At 35.0% G+C, this 16,360-nt stretch overlaps 1 protein-coding gene across 1 annotated transcript in view; it reads left to right on the forward strand.

Moving 5' to 3' along the window:
* Positions 1-11,621, forward strand: part of LOC126809471 (chromatin assembly factor 1 subunit B) — a 40,385-nt gene extending 28,764 nt beyond the window's left edge. The window contains exons 5-9 of the mRNA XM_050534079.1: positions 7,176-7,287; positions 8,342-8,445; positions 9,906-10,002; positions 10,910-11,176; positions 11,462-11,621. Coding sequence (XP_050390036.1) covers positions 7,176-7,287; positions 8,342-8,445; positions 9,906-10,002; positions 10,910-11,176; positions 11,462-11,621 — 740 coding nt within the window. The remainder of the gene's footprint in view (positions 1-7,175; positions 7,288-8,341; positions 8,446-9,905; positions 10,003-10,909; positions 11,177-11,461) is intronic.
* The last annotated feature ends 4,739 nt before the right edge of the window (positions 11,622-16,360 follow it).

Below are 16,360 nucleotides of genomic sequence, written 5' to 3' on the forward strand. Positions count from 1 at the left end.
GGGGAGATTCTTCCGGATGTGGGCTATTTGGCGGAGATTAAAATAACATAATTTACAAGTATTATTTACATGAGGCTCCATGGTTACGTATTTATCAAATATAACTCCAATATTTCTAGCAGACGGGACTGGTGATATTACATGGGAACCTATAGATAAAGATACGTTGTAATTGACTTTGCTAATAAGATTATTTGATCCTAACAGAATATATTCAGTTTTATCTTCGTTCAATTTAAGAAAATTATTACTCATCCAACACCGAATTTCTTCAACACAACATTCAAGTTTGGCCTTACAGAAATTAAAACTATTATTTACAGTAGGTTTAAAAGACAAATATAGTTGAGTGTCATCTGCATACAAGTGGAATTCAAGACCATGCCTGCGAACAATTTTGGATAGCGGAGTTGTGTAAATGCTAAATAAAATTGGACCTAACACTGACCCATGCAGCACTCCATACCGAAGACCTTTGTGAGATGATGTTTTATTGTTTACGATGACAGATTGTGACCTATTAGTTTAATATGATTTTAATAGATCTAAAGCTATTTCTGATTTTAACAATTTTAGATTCGAAGTAGTCCGAGAAACGCGTTGGTAGATCATCATTGTCAACTGTAGGTAAAATCTTCACACCATGGTTATTATCTAACCGGGTATTTACCACTTTATACAGCTCTTTTTGGTTATTTTCACTATTCTCGATTTTATTTACATAAAAATCATTTTTCGAGCGTTCAATTAGACGAGTAACTTTTAGTTTGGTACTCTTGTATATTTCTCTGTGAACCGTCAGTCCAGAATTCCTCCACGTACGCTCGGCTTTAGTACGAATCCTCTTGGCTTCAAGAATATCATCGTTTAGCCATGGGACACCAGGTCGAAATCGAAAAGTTTTAGTTTGGATTGGTGAAAGATCATCAATGGTATTTTGAACGCATTTGTTAAAATATGCTGCTTTCGAATTGACGTCATTAATTTGGTATATGCTATCTAGTTTAGAAGAACACAGAGAAGAGCTCAGCTCAGCATCGTTCAGCGATTTGAGTTTTCGAAAAGAAATTTGTCTCGTTTCAAAGTGTTCTTTCCTTATGTTTAGATTCAGAGTTATAGGAAAATGGTCCGATATAAGATTATCTCTAACAGATAAATTATTTATTAAATGTTTTTGTCGGGTTATCACAAGATCTAAAGTATGTCCTCGATTGTGGGTAGGGGTATTAACATGTTGAATTAAAGAATGCACTTGTAACAGCTCGCAAAACTGAAGAGAGAACTTGTCATTAATGTTGTCTACATGGCAATTAAAATCACCCAGTATAACCAGTTCCAGACTGCATTTTGCCAATTGATTGATCAAATCAGAAAATTCATCGATAAACTTTGACTTAGATCCATTGTCAGGGGGTCTGTATAGAACAACAATACGAAACGCTGAACTTAAAGAGCCGACAACACAGTCAAGATATTCAAATGACGAATATGATGTCTGTTTTTGGGTCTGAAGCTTGAATGAGTTTTTGTAGATGAGGGCTATCCCTCCACCATTTCGAGAAAGTCTTGGTTTATGCTGGATAAAGTAGGCATCGGGTACCAACGAGCATAAAACCGCATCATCATTAGCACCTAGCCATGTTTCAGTGACAGCCAAAATATCAAGGTCATGTTCACATATGAAATCATTCAGTTCGATAGTTTTGTTTTTTACCGACCTAGCGTTTAACAAGGAGACCGTGGAATTCAGAAATATCCTTGGAGGCGAGTCATTAACTTGCGTGAGATAAGAAAAGTTTGTAAAATTTACTGTACTACTCTTGGTCCTGAAACAATCATCAGATCTAATAGAAGTCACTGTCTTGATTTTTCTCCTACGATTTCTACCTGAAGAACAGCCCCTTGAAGTTTTCTTACGTTTTGTAATATCACATGTTAGATTTTTAAGGGTATCACAATCTGCTTTACTTAAAATATTGCTGTAACATTTAGATAAAAGTTGATCCCTTTTGTAGGTTATGTGAGTTAACATCATGAGTAGTACAATTTTGTCTGTTAATGTTGACTGGTGAATATTTTCTAATTGCTTATATGATGCTGGCCATGAACTAACAACCGGGCTAATGTAAGCTTTAATTTCTTCTTCTATATCATCATGACTCTTGTCTATTTGAGGACTTCTGGAAAGAGTATCACTAATAATCATCGTTTTTCCTGGCGAATATTGGGCAACTGGGTTATATCGCATCAGACGCATCAACATAGCGTACTGGAATCTGGTCGATATCCTTCCTATTTATCAAGGGAACTAGTGGTTTATGATCAGTTACTAGTGTATACGATTCTAATCCACAGAGGTATCGGTTAAACTTTTCGCAAACCCAAACTAATGATAAACTCTTTTTCTACCTGGGCATATCAAGTTTCTGAACCCGTTAAAGTTCTTGAACAGAATGCAACAAGCCTCCAATTTTGCTCATGTAATTGTAGAATAACTCCCCCGATGCCATATTGACTTGCGCTGTGCTCACCAGCAAAGACAGAACTTGAAGTTGTCAGTTCCTTAATTTGTTGAAATGCGGATTTTTGGTAGTCTCGCCATATCCATACGTCTTTTCTAAGACGATTATTTAACAGTTGCAAAACATCAGATAAATTTGGAATATAACATCCGATGTAGTTTATCATACATGTACCTAAAATCTGATGAAAATCAGCTACTGAATTCAGGGCAAGTAGATTGTTAATTGCGGAAACTGGATGAGGAGCAATACCTTTTTGCGTTAATTTGTGTCCTAAAAAGTTAACTTCAGTTTGTCTAAATAAACATTTACTTTTATTCAATTTGAGACCACTTTCTTTTATTCTCTTTAAAGCTGATTCTAAATTTCTGTCATGTTCTTCTAATGTAGCTCCAAATACAAATATTTCAACCATATAAATAGATATTCCATTTAGATTTGATAACACATCGTTCATTATCCGAGTGAATATTTCAGGTGCACTAGTAATTCCGAAGGGTAGTCTTAAACCTGTAACGACACAGGAAAACTAAATTGTTGATTTTTATGCTCAGTTTCTACAATAAAATATCCCTTACAGACCAAATCCCCTCCTGGGCTACTTTACAAAATATTAGATGGTCTCAATTGTGGCTTAGAAGTAAGTTCATTATAAGTAGATTTATATAAAACTGATGTATCGGCTCCTGAGATGATATTTCCACAAACTTTTAATTGTACTTGCCAAACTGGTTCAAAAAGTCAAAATCATCTGAACAGTGATTAATATCATCAACTGAACCAACCCTCCATACAATTGTTATTTACCACTTTGTCTGCAACATTGTTGCCAATTTGATTGACAGCTGTGAAATCATTTGCCGGATTAGGTGATATCGATGGGCTGACCTGAATTTCTCTAATAAATTTTGACTTACATCTTACTGCAAAATGTCCAACTTTATTACACTTCCTTTTCCTACACCTGGCACCTTCAGCAGGACATCCGTCATTTGGTCTATGACGCCTATTACACTGACTACAGTCCCTATGTGAAGATTTACTATTATTATACTGATATCAGGAATTAATATTATTAGCACCGCTACATGTATATCTGTTTAGGTATCTTGGCTTTATCCTGATAATAATTTGTTCGGTGTCTCCAATGACTTTCACAATAATGTCCCTTGTTTGTTCCTATAGCGTCTAGCGCTTTCTTCATTTCCGATAATTCTATCTGCGACAAATTATTCTGGCTTTTCACTAATTCATGATTTCGCGCAATATCCACAGAGTTAATTGTAAGAGTTAATTGTGCCTCCATTTGTAATTTTTGTGATACAGTTTTGTCTTATAATCCTATTACGAGTTGATCCCAAATTGTCTCCTCCTTTTTACTAAAATCACAATGTTCTGATAACTCGTATATAAATGGCGCAAAAACGATTCAACATTTTCACCAGATTTCTGGACACATTCAGGGGTAGAAACTAACCTGAAATGGTCACTAGCCATTTGGGCTAGTAGCTTTCAGATCTTACTAGCCCAGCCAACATTCTACTAGCCCAGTAAGAAACTGACACGAGACGTTACAATTCTTATTTAGACTGTTGTTTTGTTCATCATTAATTATCCTCAGGGATCATCACCGTCGGCAGCGTTTGATATAGGCTCAAACACACCAGACATGGAGAAGAGTAGACTGGCAAAGTGTGCTCTTCAGTGATGAGGGTCGCTTTCATCTTTTTCACGCTGATGGCCGTCAACGTGTGTGGAGACGTCTTGCAGACTGCTGCGTCTTCAAAACGAATCGATGGGGTGGCGGAAGTGTAATGGTGTGGGGAGGCTTCACATTTCATCACCGGACCGCCCTACACATTTGCAGGGGTCGAGTTAATGCTGTAGCCTACCATGATGATGTCTTGCAACCAATTGTTGTTCCGATGTTTCGAGCGCACCCACAACTTCAGCACTTCCAACAGGATAATGCACGTCCGCATACTGTGCGTTTTAGTATGGACTTCCTGGCTGCTAACAACATCAATGTCTTGGACTGGCGAGCCATGTCTCCGGACATGGCACCGATAGAACATGTCTGGGATGAGATTGGATGCCGTCTGTATCAGAGACCACAGATGCACACCATTGCTGTTTTAGAAGCTGCTCTTGTCCAAGAATGGAACAATTTGCCCCAGGCCTTCTTTCAAACATTGGTTAATTCCATGCGACGTCGCTGCACAGCGTGCGTAATTTTTAAAGATGGGTTCCCAGAAAAGTATTTATTGGGTGGTTATTCCCAATAATAGTATAATTTTGGTATATATGGAAAGTAGAGATATCCAATCTTACTAGAAAAATACAGGATTCCCCGAAAAACACTCATGGAGCGTATACAGGACAAAAATGTAAGGGTTCCCCTAATCAACAGCCGAATGATTAGGAATTACTGCACGTATGATGTCAAAGGTCACATGCTTGTTGATTTTGTAGACTGCGTGTTACAAAATATGTAACACGAAAAAAAATGTGTGTAACATTATTTCGCTTATTGTTACTGAATAACATGATTATTCAATAAAAACAATACACACATATCAGAATTGACCTTTTTTAGTGTTCGACCATCGGTCCTTTCATTATTGTCGTCATATTCCATCAAACAAATTCTGACATCGGTCAAAAATATACGTTATTGGCAAATGGCTTTTCACACTACACAGTTTTAATAGTAAAAAAAAACATGTACCATTTTGATTTTTCTGGATGATATTTAACATAAATATATTAGTAAAAATTGTTTTCCTTTTGATGTTATTTACGATATTTTATTGCTTAATGATAATTAAATACTGTTATATTGTAGTTATAAACTCCTGAGTATTCATTCACGAAGTTTGCAAATGCCGATAAGGTGCTTTGTTTACGTCACATGACTTCTCGCTCACTTTTCCATCCGTTAGCATTATCCCTGTTTCTGTTCAACTTCTATACATCTTGACAAATCGTTTATACTGATACGTTGATTTTCCAAAGTAATCATTGATTTTCAGATTGAAATAAATTTTAATAAAGCAGAAATATAAATAATGACAACATTGTCAACTATATATTTTGAGAGTTCCGGTAGACTGATTTATCATTCACTCAGCGTCAGAAGTGTATGCATAGTGCATAGCGGTCTGTGATCCGAAAAATCGCTTTTTGACATAGTACGTATGTTTTATAGTTTAATTTACTATAATTGTATTATATACGCTTGAGTGAGAAGAAACAAGTTTTCAAGGGTAGCTATAAAAATAAATATGTACGGCCGAAAGAACACAAACTTTTTTTTATTATCTTTTTTTTATTATAATTAATATTTTGGAAAATAAAACTGTAATAAACAACAACTTTTGCAAGTTTGGAAATTTTGTTTGTAAATTCAGTACTGTATGCTAAAAATAATATTGACTAGAAATGATAATATTGACTAGAGAGTGTCAAGTGAATACTCCAGTTCCATCTTTTTATGCATGTTTATTTATATTTAAAAAAAATGATAAACTGAAAGTATTGACATTTCATAAAATATCGCAATATAGTGATTATATCGCAATGTTTTCAGGGATATCGCCCAGCTCTAGTGTTGAGTCTTCATTCTTTTGTTTTATTAGCCATTAGCTTTTTAATGAAATTGTAAGGAATATGTGTACACTCCAATGTATAACATAGCTTGTACATGTAATCCAAAGATCTTCTTTGAGCGGCATTTAGCAATTGACATACATAATACAAAAAACATAATATGGAACACAATTACTGTTTTATTTAAAGCGATGTTTCGTTGAGGGTTCTCTCAACGTTGAGAGAACCCTCAACAAAACGTCGCTTTAAATAAAATAGTAATTGTGTTCCATATTATGTTTTTTGTATTAATCCAAAGATAATAAAAGTATTTTCATTAAAGAAAAAATTGCCCCTTGAATTTCTTCAGAATCCTAGTTTTGCTTGTACATTTGAAATCAACAAGCAAAATTTTGCTTGTGTGTTTTCAAATAAAGTTCTATCCCTGGCTTGATGTACAAGTTGATAAACTTTATGAAGAGTTAGAATGACAACACTTTCTGAGATAAAAATGATGGAAAAAGTCGCGGGTAGTGGATAATCTGAGAATTTAATTAGGATTCGATATTTGTAATAAATAGTAAGCGATTAAAGACAACATCGTCTTATGTATGCAATGAATTCTCCTCTGACTTCCAAGAGAGGTAAGTCACGTGACGTAAACATGTCCTGGTTTGATCGAATTTTTATAGCAGGACATTCCTTTGCAATGACAATGTTAGAGAAGGATTTGAAGCAAAGTTATGACAAATTAATTAGTTTGAATATGTTTTTAGTCCATATATACCATTAAATCACCCAGTTTGTACGCAGAAACCCATCTTTAACACGCTTCTGAATGTGAACACATTTTTATTTGTTATTCACAAAGGCCAAGCCATTCACGGAACATGTATTAATGCCAACTTTTGAAATAGCATCCTTATTAGGATGACTTAATAAGATTTATTTTAAGAAAAGTAATAACTCCTTGTACATCTCTAGTACAATTTGATATAACCTACTGATTTCCGTGTGTTTCTAGTACTGTACTGTAAAATGATAAATTGAATGTTGTTATTACAGATGGAGTAATTATATTATGGAAATTAAGTGACACACCTACACCTGTTAATAATATATTTCAAGATGAAGATGAAGATAACAAAGAAACATGGGTTACTCAGAAAGTACTTAGGTATAAAAACAATAATTTTAATGCTTTTCCAATTTACAAAAAATTGTCCAAACCATGAAAATAGGTCTACCAGGGTTCTTAATCCATTTTGAAATGAACCAGCCACGGGTAGGCCTAAAAGATAGTCGTCTTTTCAACAACAAACATGTTGGTTTATGCATACTCTATTCACGACAGTAATTGCATAATTCACTAATTGCATAACATATTCGGGATAATAATAGCTGAAACTCCGAATAAACAAGGCCTTTGTAATTGCATACTTGTATTCATACATCGCTATAATATCGACATTTATAGTCATATTATTATTTCAGCAACTTGCATTGCATATTCCTACTTTTGCTTTCATCCAACTAAACGGAAGTTATAAATTAGTAAAAACTACAAGTACATACAAATGTTTTTTAAGTTATTTTATTTGTAAACACATGTTAATATAAAAATAACCATGAGTATTCTAGAGTATGCAAAATATTACTTATATTGAAGACTGTAAACTCAGTTGTCAAGAATGCTATTATATAAATTAATCAATAACTGTATAGTTGAGCATTGTTTTGATATCTACAAAAATATTTCCCACAGTAAAGTATCATTGGAGAACAGTACTACTCAAGTTTGTATTTATAATGCAGTGGCAGACAAATTGTTGTTTTGATTGCTGTGCTATACTTCATATTAAATGAAAATATTTTATAAAGTTGGTGAAAAGTGTTCCGGGATAGGAAGTAAACCTTTAAGTTAAAAAAAAAACCCCAAAACAATTAAGAAAAGTGCTGTAGATTTCAACTGGCGCGGTTTCGAATCCCCGGTTGTACGTGACAAGGAGTAGGGTTGCCTGTCCAACCTCGTGGGTTTTCTCCAGGTCCTCCGGTTTCCTCCCACTGCTAAAGACACCTACGCGCAAGCGAATTATTGAAATAAAATTAAAAACTGTATGTAAGTCCCGAAATGACCTAGTCTGTGTCGAGTGGACGTTAAACCCCATTTCGCTCTCTCTCTCTATTTTGATACTAAGAATAGAAGTGACTGAAAGTTCCCATAATTACAGAGGCCATATAGAGGATGTGTATGATTTATCTTGGTCTGCTGATGGTAAATATCTAGCATCTGGTTCTGTCGATAATAGTGCTATAGTATGGGAGGTTGCTAAAGGTTAGTAAACTATTTAATATACATATTTATAATATGTTTCTAAATACACACTTTGTATCTAAATATCAATTTATAACATGTTTCTACACTAAACATCAAAATAAACATCGGGTTGGTATGTTACTCTGAATAGAAGCATTGCATAAAACTTGCCAAATTTAGTTAATGTATATTTGTGACCACATCTCCAACTTTACCCGGGCCCTTATTCACGAAAACTTAAACTAAGATACAATCGAAATTTTAAGAAATACTGCAATTCGATTGGCTGACCAGTTAAATCAATTTACATATATCCAATGAAGTTGCAGTATTTCCTAAAATGCCACTCAAGGATTATAACTATCCTTCTAGTTGAGGTAGAATGTTCAAACTTGGTGTAGGTATTCATTAGGTGAATGCCTTGATGGAGTTTGGTGATGAACATTGTCTGCTTACAGTAAGCAGAGATAAGCAATCTGATTGGTTGATGCTTTGGGGCACGATAACTTTGGTTATAATGAAGTGAGAGCGATGAAACTCTGAATATAGATTCATAATATCATTACCTTGACTAAGTTCGATGGTGAGAATTTTCTGCTTAGGCGAAGGAGCGATAAACAATTTGATTGGTCAAGACTTTGGAACATAACAACTCTGCTTTTAATTGAGGTAGAATGTTTAAACTTGATGTAGATGTTCATTAGGTGAATGTCTTGACCTAGTTCAATGATTAACATTTCGAGCTGAAGCTAAGCAGAGCTAAGCAATTTCATTGGTCGATGCTTTGGGACAAGATAATCTTAATTCTCTCTGTAGAGAGTGATGAAACTTTGAGTATAGTTTGATTGCTCGATACTTTTGAAAAAAATAAATGTGCGATTAATTAATGTGTCATCTAATCTATTTTGTTCGCTGTGTCAGGATTGAGATTTGACCGCATGTGGATGAACCAACCACACGAGTCAAGTAGATTTATTGGAAAATACAAGAATGTAAAAATGCATTCTTTATAAGTTAGTATCGCTAATGTTGATATTTGTACTAAGTTTTAAAAAGTACTCAGAGCTGCGTACATGATTAATTGCATTGGGGAAAATTTCAAAGAAATCACATGTAAAAATGTCTATATATAGAACATAAAGGACATTCAGAAGATTGTAACGGATAGCAAAATGTTATTTTGTATCTGTTAACAGATATCCGCATAGTAGTTTCAACACTAGTATATCCTCAATATTGTTACTTAAGAATTTAGTTTTCCTAGTTATTTCAGTCATGATCCAAAACAGAATAATTATAGTCCATTGTTGGGGTAGCTGTTATAAAATCAACTGTACACATATACATCATCATTGTTAGTAAACAATTTTTGAGAAAGATTAGTTGTAGTGTAAATTGTGAAGTATACTAAATTAGATTACTGACTGAGATAAGATTTATTTAAATATCAAATCTTCAATGTAAACCTTTTATTTCAGATTCTAAAGTTGCTATATTTAATGAACATAAGAGTTTTGTTCAAGGTGTTGCAATGGATCCATTAAATGAATTAGTTGCTACTCTCAGTACTGATAGGTAAGTTGGTCAGTATTTTCTGTCAAGTAGACCTTCATGTCAATGTGATATTGACTTAAAAAGTCCAAAATTTCTAGAGCTAAAATAAAAAACATTTGATGACCCATGTTAAATTCAATTTTATACGCCCACATTTTCATGTGGACGTATATTGTCGTCGCCCCTGTCTGTCCGTCCGTCTGTCCGTCCACAATTGTTTGTGGACACTCTATAGATCACAATTCTTATCCGATTTTGACGAAACTTGAAATATAGGTTTATCTCCAAAAGATCTTGGCTGCTTTCGATATTGGCATGTATCGGATCGAAACTTCATGGAATATGGCCCCTGTTTGTACTAAAAATCACGTTTTTAGCTTGTGGACCCTATAGAGGTCACAATTTTTATCCGATTTTGTTGAAACTTGGAATTAAGTTTATAACCCAAAGATCTCGGTTCCTTTTGATATTCGCGCATATTGGACCGTAACTTCCTGAATTATGGCCCCTGATTGTACGAAAAATTGCGTTTTTAGCTTGTGGACCCTATAGAGGTCATAATTTTTATCCGATTTAAAAAAACGTATTAGTATATCACCGTTACACCCTAAGGACGACTGAGTTCTCAAATAGCGTAAAAATACGGTATATCAATGTTGTGGACCCTCTAGAAGTCACAATTTTTATCCGATTTTGTTGAAACTTGAAATGTAAGTTTATAACACAAAGATCTCGGTTCCTTTCGATATTTGCGCATATCGAATTGTAATTTCCTGAATTATGGCCCTTGATTGTAGGAAAAATCACTTTTTTCTTAGCTTGTTTTCTATCCATCTCTCGAAAATGTGGGTGTATCCTGCCTGGCAGCCACTGGTTTACCAAGTCCTTCAATATGGTATTTTACTTGTTTCGTTTGTTTTATTTGCAGATCTTGTCGTATATTTAACCTGAACAGTAAAAACTGTATGCACAACATAGCCAAGATGTCGTTACCAAATAATTCACCTGCAGAGGAAAATAAAGATAATAAACCAAAGTCTTTTCGTATATTTCATGATGACACAATGAGATCATTTTTTCGTAGATTAAGTTTTACACCTGATGGTCAGTTGTTAATTACACCAGCTGGTTGTATAGAAAGAGGAGAGAAAGTCATAAACTCTACACATATCTTTAGTCGAGCTGCATTTTCCAAGTAAGTGCAGCTATTAATTTAGATGTAATGCAGTTTCTAGTTGGTGCAGTTTTCTGGTGTTAATTTACTTCTTTTGAATAAAGATGTTTGTATTTAAGCAATTGAACCATTTTAGGACTTGATATTATTTAAGATACTTCCACAATGCTATAATTTACAAGGGATTCCAAATCTGAACATATGACAAAAAAATTATTATTCATTGAACACATGATTTATTTAATATTTTTTGAGATTGTTGGCTTGTCAAATAAATCTTGGGTTATTTGGTTTGTTTTTTTTCAGACCAGCAGTTTATTTACCAAGTAAAGAGAAGAGTACTATAGCAGTTAGAGTTTGTCCACTCTTGTTTCAATTACGAAAGATTGGAGCAAAATTAGTAGAAGGTATGTACAAAAATAGAGTTATCTACCTTCTTTCAAGTTGTCTGCATGTCTGCCAATAGAATACTGTCCATTGTATCCCAAAGGTAATCATTATCATACATATAAGTAATAGTTATATACCTTGTTTTCAAGGTGTATGGCCATACACAGAGAAAACAAGGTATATAACTGACTTATACTAAATACTTTTTCGAGAAATAGAGATTTTTTCTATTTTTCCCAATTTCAAAAGCATTTTTCATTTCACAAATTTATCAAAGTTTCCCATTTAGAGCCCCCAAATTATCTTATTGTAAAAGCTTATTTCTACTCAGGTAAATGATGTCAGTACACCGCACGTGCATTTCACGGTTTAAATCAGGTCAGGGAAAATGTTCATAACAGGGATATTGATTGGTTGAGAAAAGCAAACGTCACCCAATCATTTTGTACAATAGCCATTTCTTGGTGTTTGCCAACATCCTGGCTGCGTCGATTGTAGTGGATGGCAGAAATGAATGCGGGAATTCTTCGAAGAATCCTACTTTATAATGTCACAGATATATATTTCTAAGACCGAGCATATCAGTTCTGCAAGAGATTTCAATGATCGCGAAGATTTAGAAGCCTGATCCTTCACAGAACAAGAAATTAAAGCCATGCAGATGAGTCGAATTCCGCCAAACACAAGGAAAAATACCAATTGCACAGGAATATGGTGACACTTCAAGATCAGTACAAAAGATTGGATTTTAACTTTTTTGATAAGCAAGGTACATTTGCTAATTTTCGCACAGATCAATTCATTAACTTCGCAAGGTATTGACATCCACTGACAGACAAAAACAAGAACAGCCATTAAATGAAGACGAGTTGGAATTGTAGAGTTCTCAAGTTTGTAGTGTAGAAAATGCCAGTGGATTAATTTATACTAGTAATTAAATTAAATGAAGACGAGTTGGAATTGTAGAGTTCTCAAGTTTGTAGTGTAGAAAATGCCAGTGGATTAATTTATACTAGTAATTAGTGCTCCTACGACTAGTCGGATAGCCGTAAATGGTTAGAACTGGGCGGTTAAACGGTTCGATTTCAGCGGTACGGTTATTTGGAGATGTCCCCGAATACATAGAGTTGTGTCTGATTATATTCCTCTTTATAACAAAACTTGCCCGTTGTCATTTTGTATTTGATGTTTGAAAATCTTAGAATGTAACAGTCATCATACGATGTTGACTGCTAAAAAATAATACTATTAATAGCACTCGTCGTAGTCATACGGCAAAGTCAACGGACCTTGTTCTGACTTTTGCTATTGTTAATCCAATCTATATACTTCTCGGCATTTCTAACTATATTCTACCTTGTTTATTATTTACTTCAAAACGTAACCACCATTCAAAATATAATCATAAAGGCTAGAAAATGACATTAGACTAGATTTGTTACGACATTCAACACTTTCATATCTCGTAATTTCTCGCAAGATTCTACTTTGGTTTTTAGTTAAATTAACCAATCATAAAAATTCTACTTGCAAGCGAGGAATTATTTCTTTATTGTCCAATCAATAGACGCCTTCCAATTTACTTTATTCTATTCTTAGTAACATTGTGTAATCGTAATATTATCGGCATCTGTCACGTACGAAGGGAACCAGAGTATTGTTTTGTATATTATCGTTATATTGAATTAAAAAATGTTTCAAATGAACCAAGTTAACCAGGTAAATAAATAACTACGGCCTTAGATAGTTTAAATTTTCTTCAAAGAATTGTACATGTCTGAAAAAATTCCTGAAATTTTTGCGCGTGTAATGCCTTTTACTAGGCGAGTATAGCGTGCGCACGAGTAATGACTCGCACCTCCTGACAAGCTCTGTTTTATGTTTAAAATTGATACCATACGGTTAACGGTTACTAACGGTTAATAGCTACGGCTATTCGAATAACAAAAAGTCCTAACCGTAGGAGCACTACTAGTAATATATTTGAATTACGTGCTGCGGATGAGCATAAACCGCGACAAAATGTGAAAGTGTTTAGTGTTGAAAATGCCAAGAGATTAATTTATAATACAGTGCACTCTGTTACATCCGACCTCTGATCACTCCGGCACTCGGTCACATCCGACATCATTTTCATGTCCCGATTTATTTCCTTATTACTTCAGCCAAAAAATCTCTGGGTAATTCGACCTCTGTACGTTCCGGATTACGACATCAATCAGCCGTCCCGTCATACGATTTCCATTGAATCGACACCGTATAATACGGCCTTCAATCAGTGGGTGTGAAGCAAACACTTACCGATCAATTATCTGTGAGGTTATTAAAACTGGATGGGTGTGAAGCCACAAAAGATTAACAAGCAATCACCAATCAATTGTCTGTGAGATTAAAACTCGCTACCGTGGGTCTTTGTTGATTACTTTGATAATTTTAATCTCTTGTACGACAGTTGTGACAAATACTCAAGAATATCCACGAATTTTCCCCCGAATTCACAGTCGTAAAAATTTTCCTAGCACCTGTTGGAAACATTCGTTGCGCTTGCCGATTGAACCTGAATAACCTATAAGTTTGGTCACCCTACGGATCTCTTCGAACCATGTGACGACGACCTGGGATGCTCGATTCACAGTCCGGAATGTCCCGAATTGACAGAATTGCAATCGAGTGACGCGGTATTCAGTCCTGTCACAGTTCTGTCAGTCATGACGACGGAGGTGGTGTGAGTAGAATTGTGATGTAATTAAGCACGACGAACATGTTTCGGCTGCATGGTTGGATGAAATATTTATATATCCAGTCGACCAATGCGTTGTAGCCCGAAGTTCCCATTTTCACCCAATTATCACTATTTTTGGGATTGAGAGAATTCAATTCCGGAACGTACAATCGAGTACGCCCATTATCAATGAACACGTGATAGCAAAGACAGGAGTGCAATCAACTGAAGACAGCGAAGAAGATAAATTAACGACAGGCTTGACCTAGTCACTATTTTTGGGATTGAGAGAATTCAATTCCGGAACGTTCAATCGAGTACGCCCATTATCAATGAAGACGTGATAGCAAAGACAAGAGTTTGATCAACTGAAAACGGCGAAGAAGAAAAATTAACGACAGACTTGACCTATTCAAAATGCCTACGCATGTTAAATGAAATAAAAATTAATGTAATACAATTTTAAATGTACAGAAAGGTTTATCATTTTTAAAGGGAACAACATTCTGGTGATTCGAAGTTCTATGTTCGACGCTACATTATAATAATACTTTTCGGTTTTCGAAGTTATAATTTCCGGTTTTGGGTATTCCGACACTCTGCGTAATCCGACATATTGTAACGATCCCGTCGGATGTGACAGAGTGCACTGTAGTAAAATATTTGGATTATGTGCAGCGGATAAGCATAAGCCGCGACAAAATGTGAAAGTGCGACAAAATGTGAAAGTGCGACTAGATATCAAAATGTAAAGAAATGTGAGACAAAATGTAAGAATATGATTGAGAGTGACGCAAATTTGAAAAGTGCTGACTCTTACCATACGTGTTCAAAACGGGTTGTAGATGTTCAAATAAATATGTAAATCATGATTTTGTTATTTTTGTCCCTTTTCAACTGATACACGGCCACTTTTCAACTGATACACGGCCACTTTTGAAAAGTGGCCGTGTATCGGTGTATACCCTCCCATTTTCATCAAAGAGTCGAGAAAAAGTATGGGTATAAAAAAAAAATTGTAACTAGACCGTAGCTTGGCGTTTCACGGTCGCCTGATGCAAGACAAAGACTATCCCCACACACACCCCAAAAAACACGCACTTGCATAACTCAGATATTGATATGTTCTTTGCATGCGCATTACAATTAGTCCGGGAGCTAGGTAGGTTTTGTTCAACATGAAAGGTGCGGAAGGTTTTTGATGCTGGTGGTGTATGACTGTGTTAGGAGACCCCAGAAACCCAATTCTTAAGTTGCGTCAGTGGTTGGTGTGGTAGGAGGAGCCACCCGTAGTATCCCCCAAAATTGGTTTATTCAAAGTTCCAGTTCAATGGCATTTGATAGAGGAATATGCCCTGAATTAGGAAATATAACTTAAGAATGGAATTTTTGGTGGAAAGGCCACTTAAGAAGAGGTCAAAGATCACTAATTAGCAATTTTTTGATTTTACTCAAAACTATATTTCCATTATCTCGTGGTCTATTCCAGGTATATTACACAAAACTGCATGGATATTTTTGATACTGCTAGGAGCAAAAATTAATGAAGTTTTAGTTAAAAGTATGACATAATCTCAAAAATAACGAAAATATTACCATGACCCCCATCAGTAATTAAAATGTTAATCAACATGAAAGGTGAGAGTGAGAAACCACGCCTAAATTGTACGGAATGATATCAGAAATCATTATCATTTCTGGTGGTCTGTGTACTTAAGAAGAGAATAATGTTGGTTTGCACCGAATGACCCCTAATTAGAAATTTAATTAACATGAAAGATGCGACATTGGAACAAGGTGTAAAATGTAGGGAATGACCATAGGATTCACAACCACTAACTTAAGAATTAATATTTAGGTGGTAAATGAACTTAAGAACAGCAGATGCGACCAATAACCTTTAAAAATCTGTGACAAGCAGTACAATATGCCCACAATGTTTCCTCTTGATCTCTGGTAGTAACAGTGATACATTTATTACCGCCCACTTCCTTCATACTAAGAGTCATTTAAAAGATAGATCTATGTCATGTTATTGCAGATATCAATCAAGACCCAATCAACCCAAACCTAGCTCCCGGACTAGTACAATA

This window comes from Patella vulgata, chromosome 2 (assembly GCF_932274485.2).
Source record: "Patella vulgata chromosome 2, xgPatVulg1.2, whole genome shotgun sequence".
In the NCBI taxonomy this organism is placed as follows: domain Eukaryota; kingdom Metazoa; phylum Mollusca; class Gastropoda; family Patellidae; genus Patella; species Patella vulgata.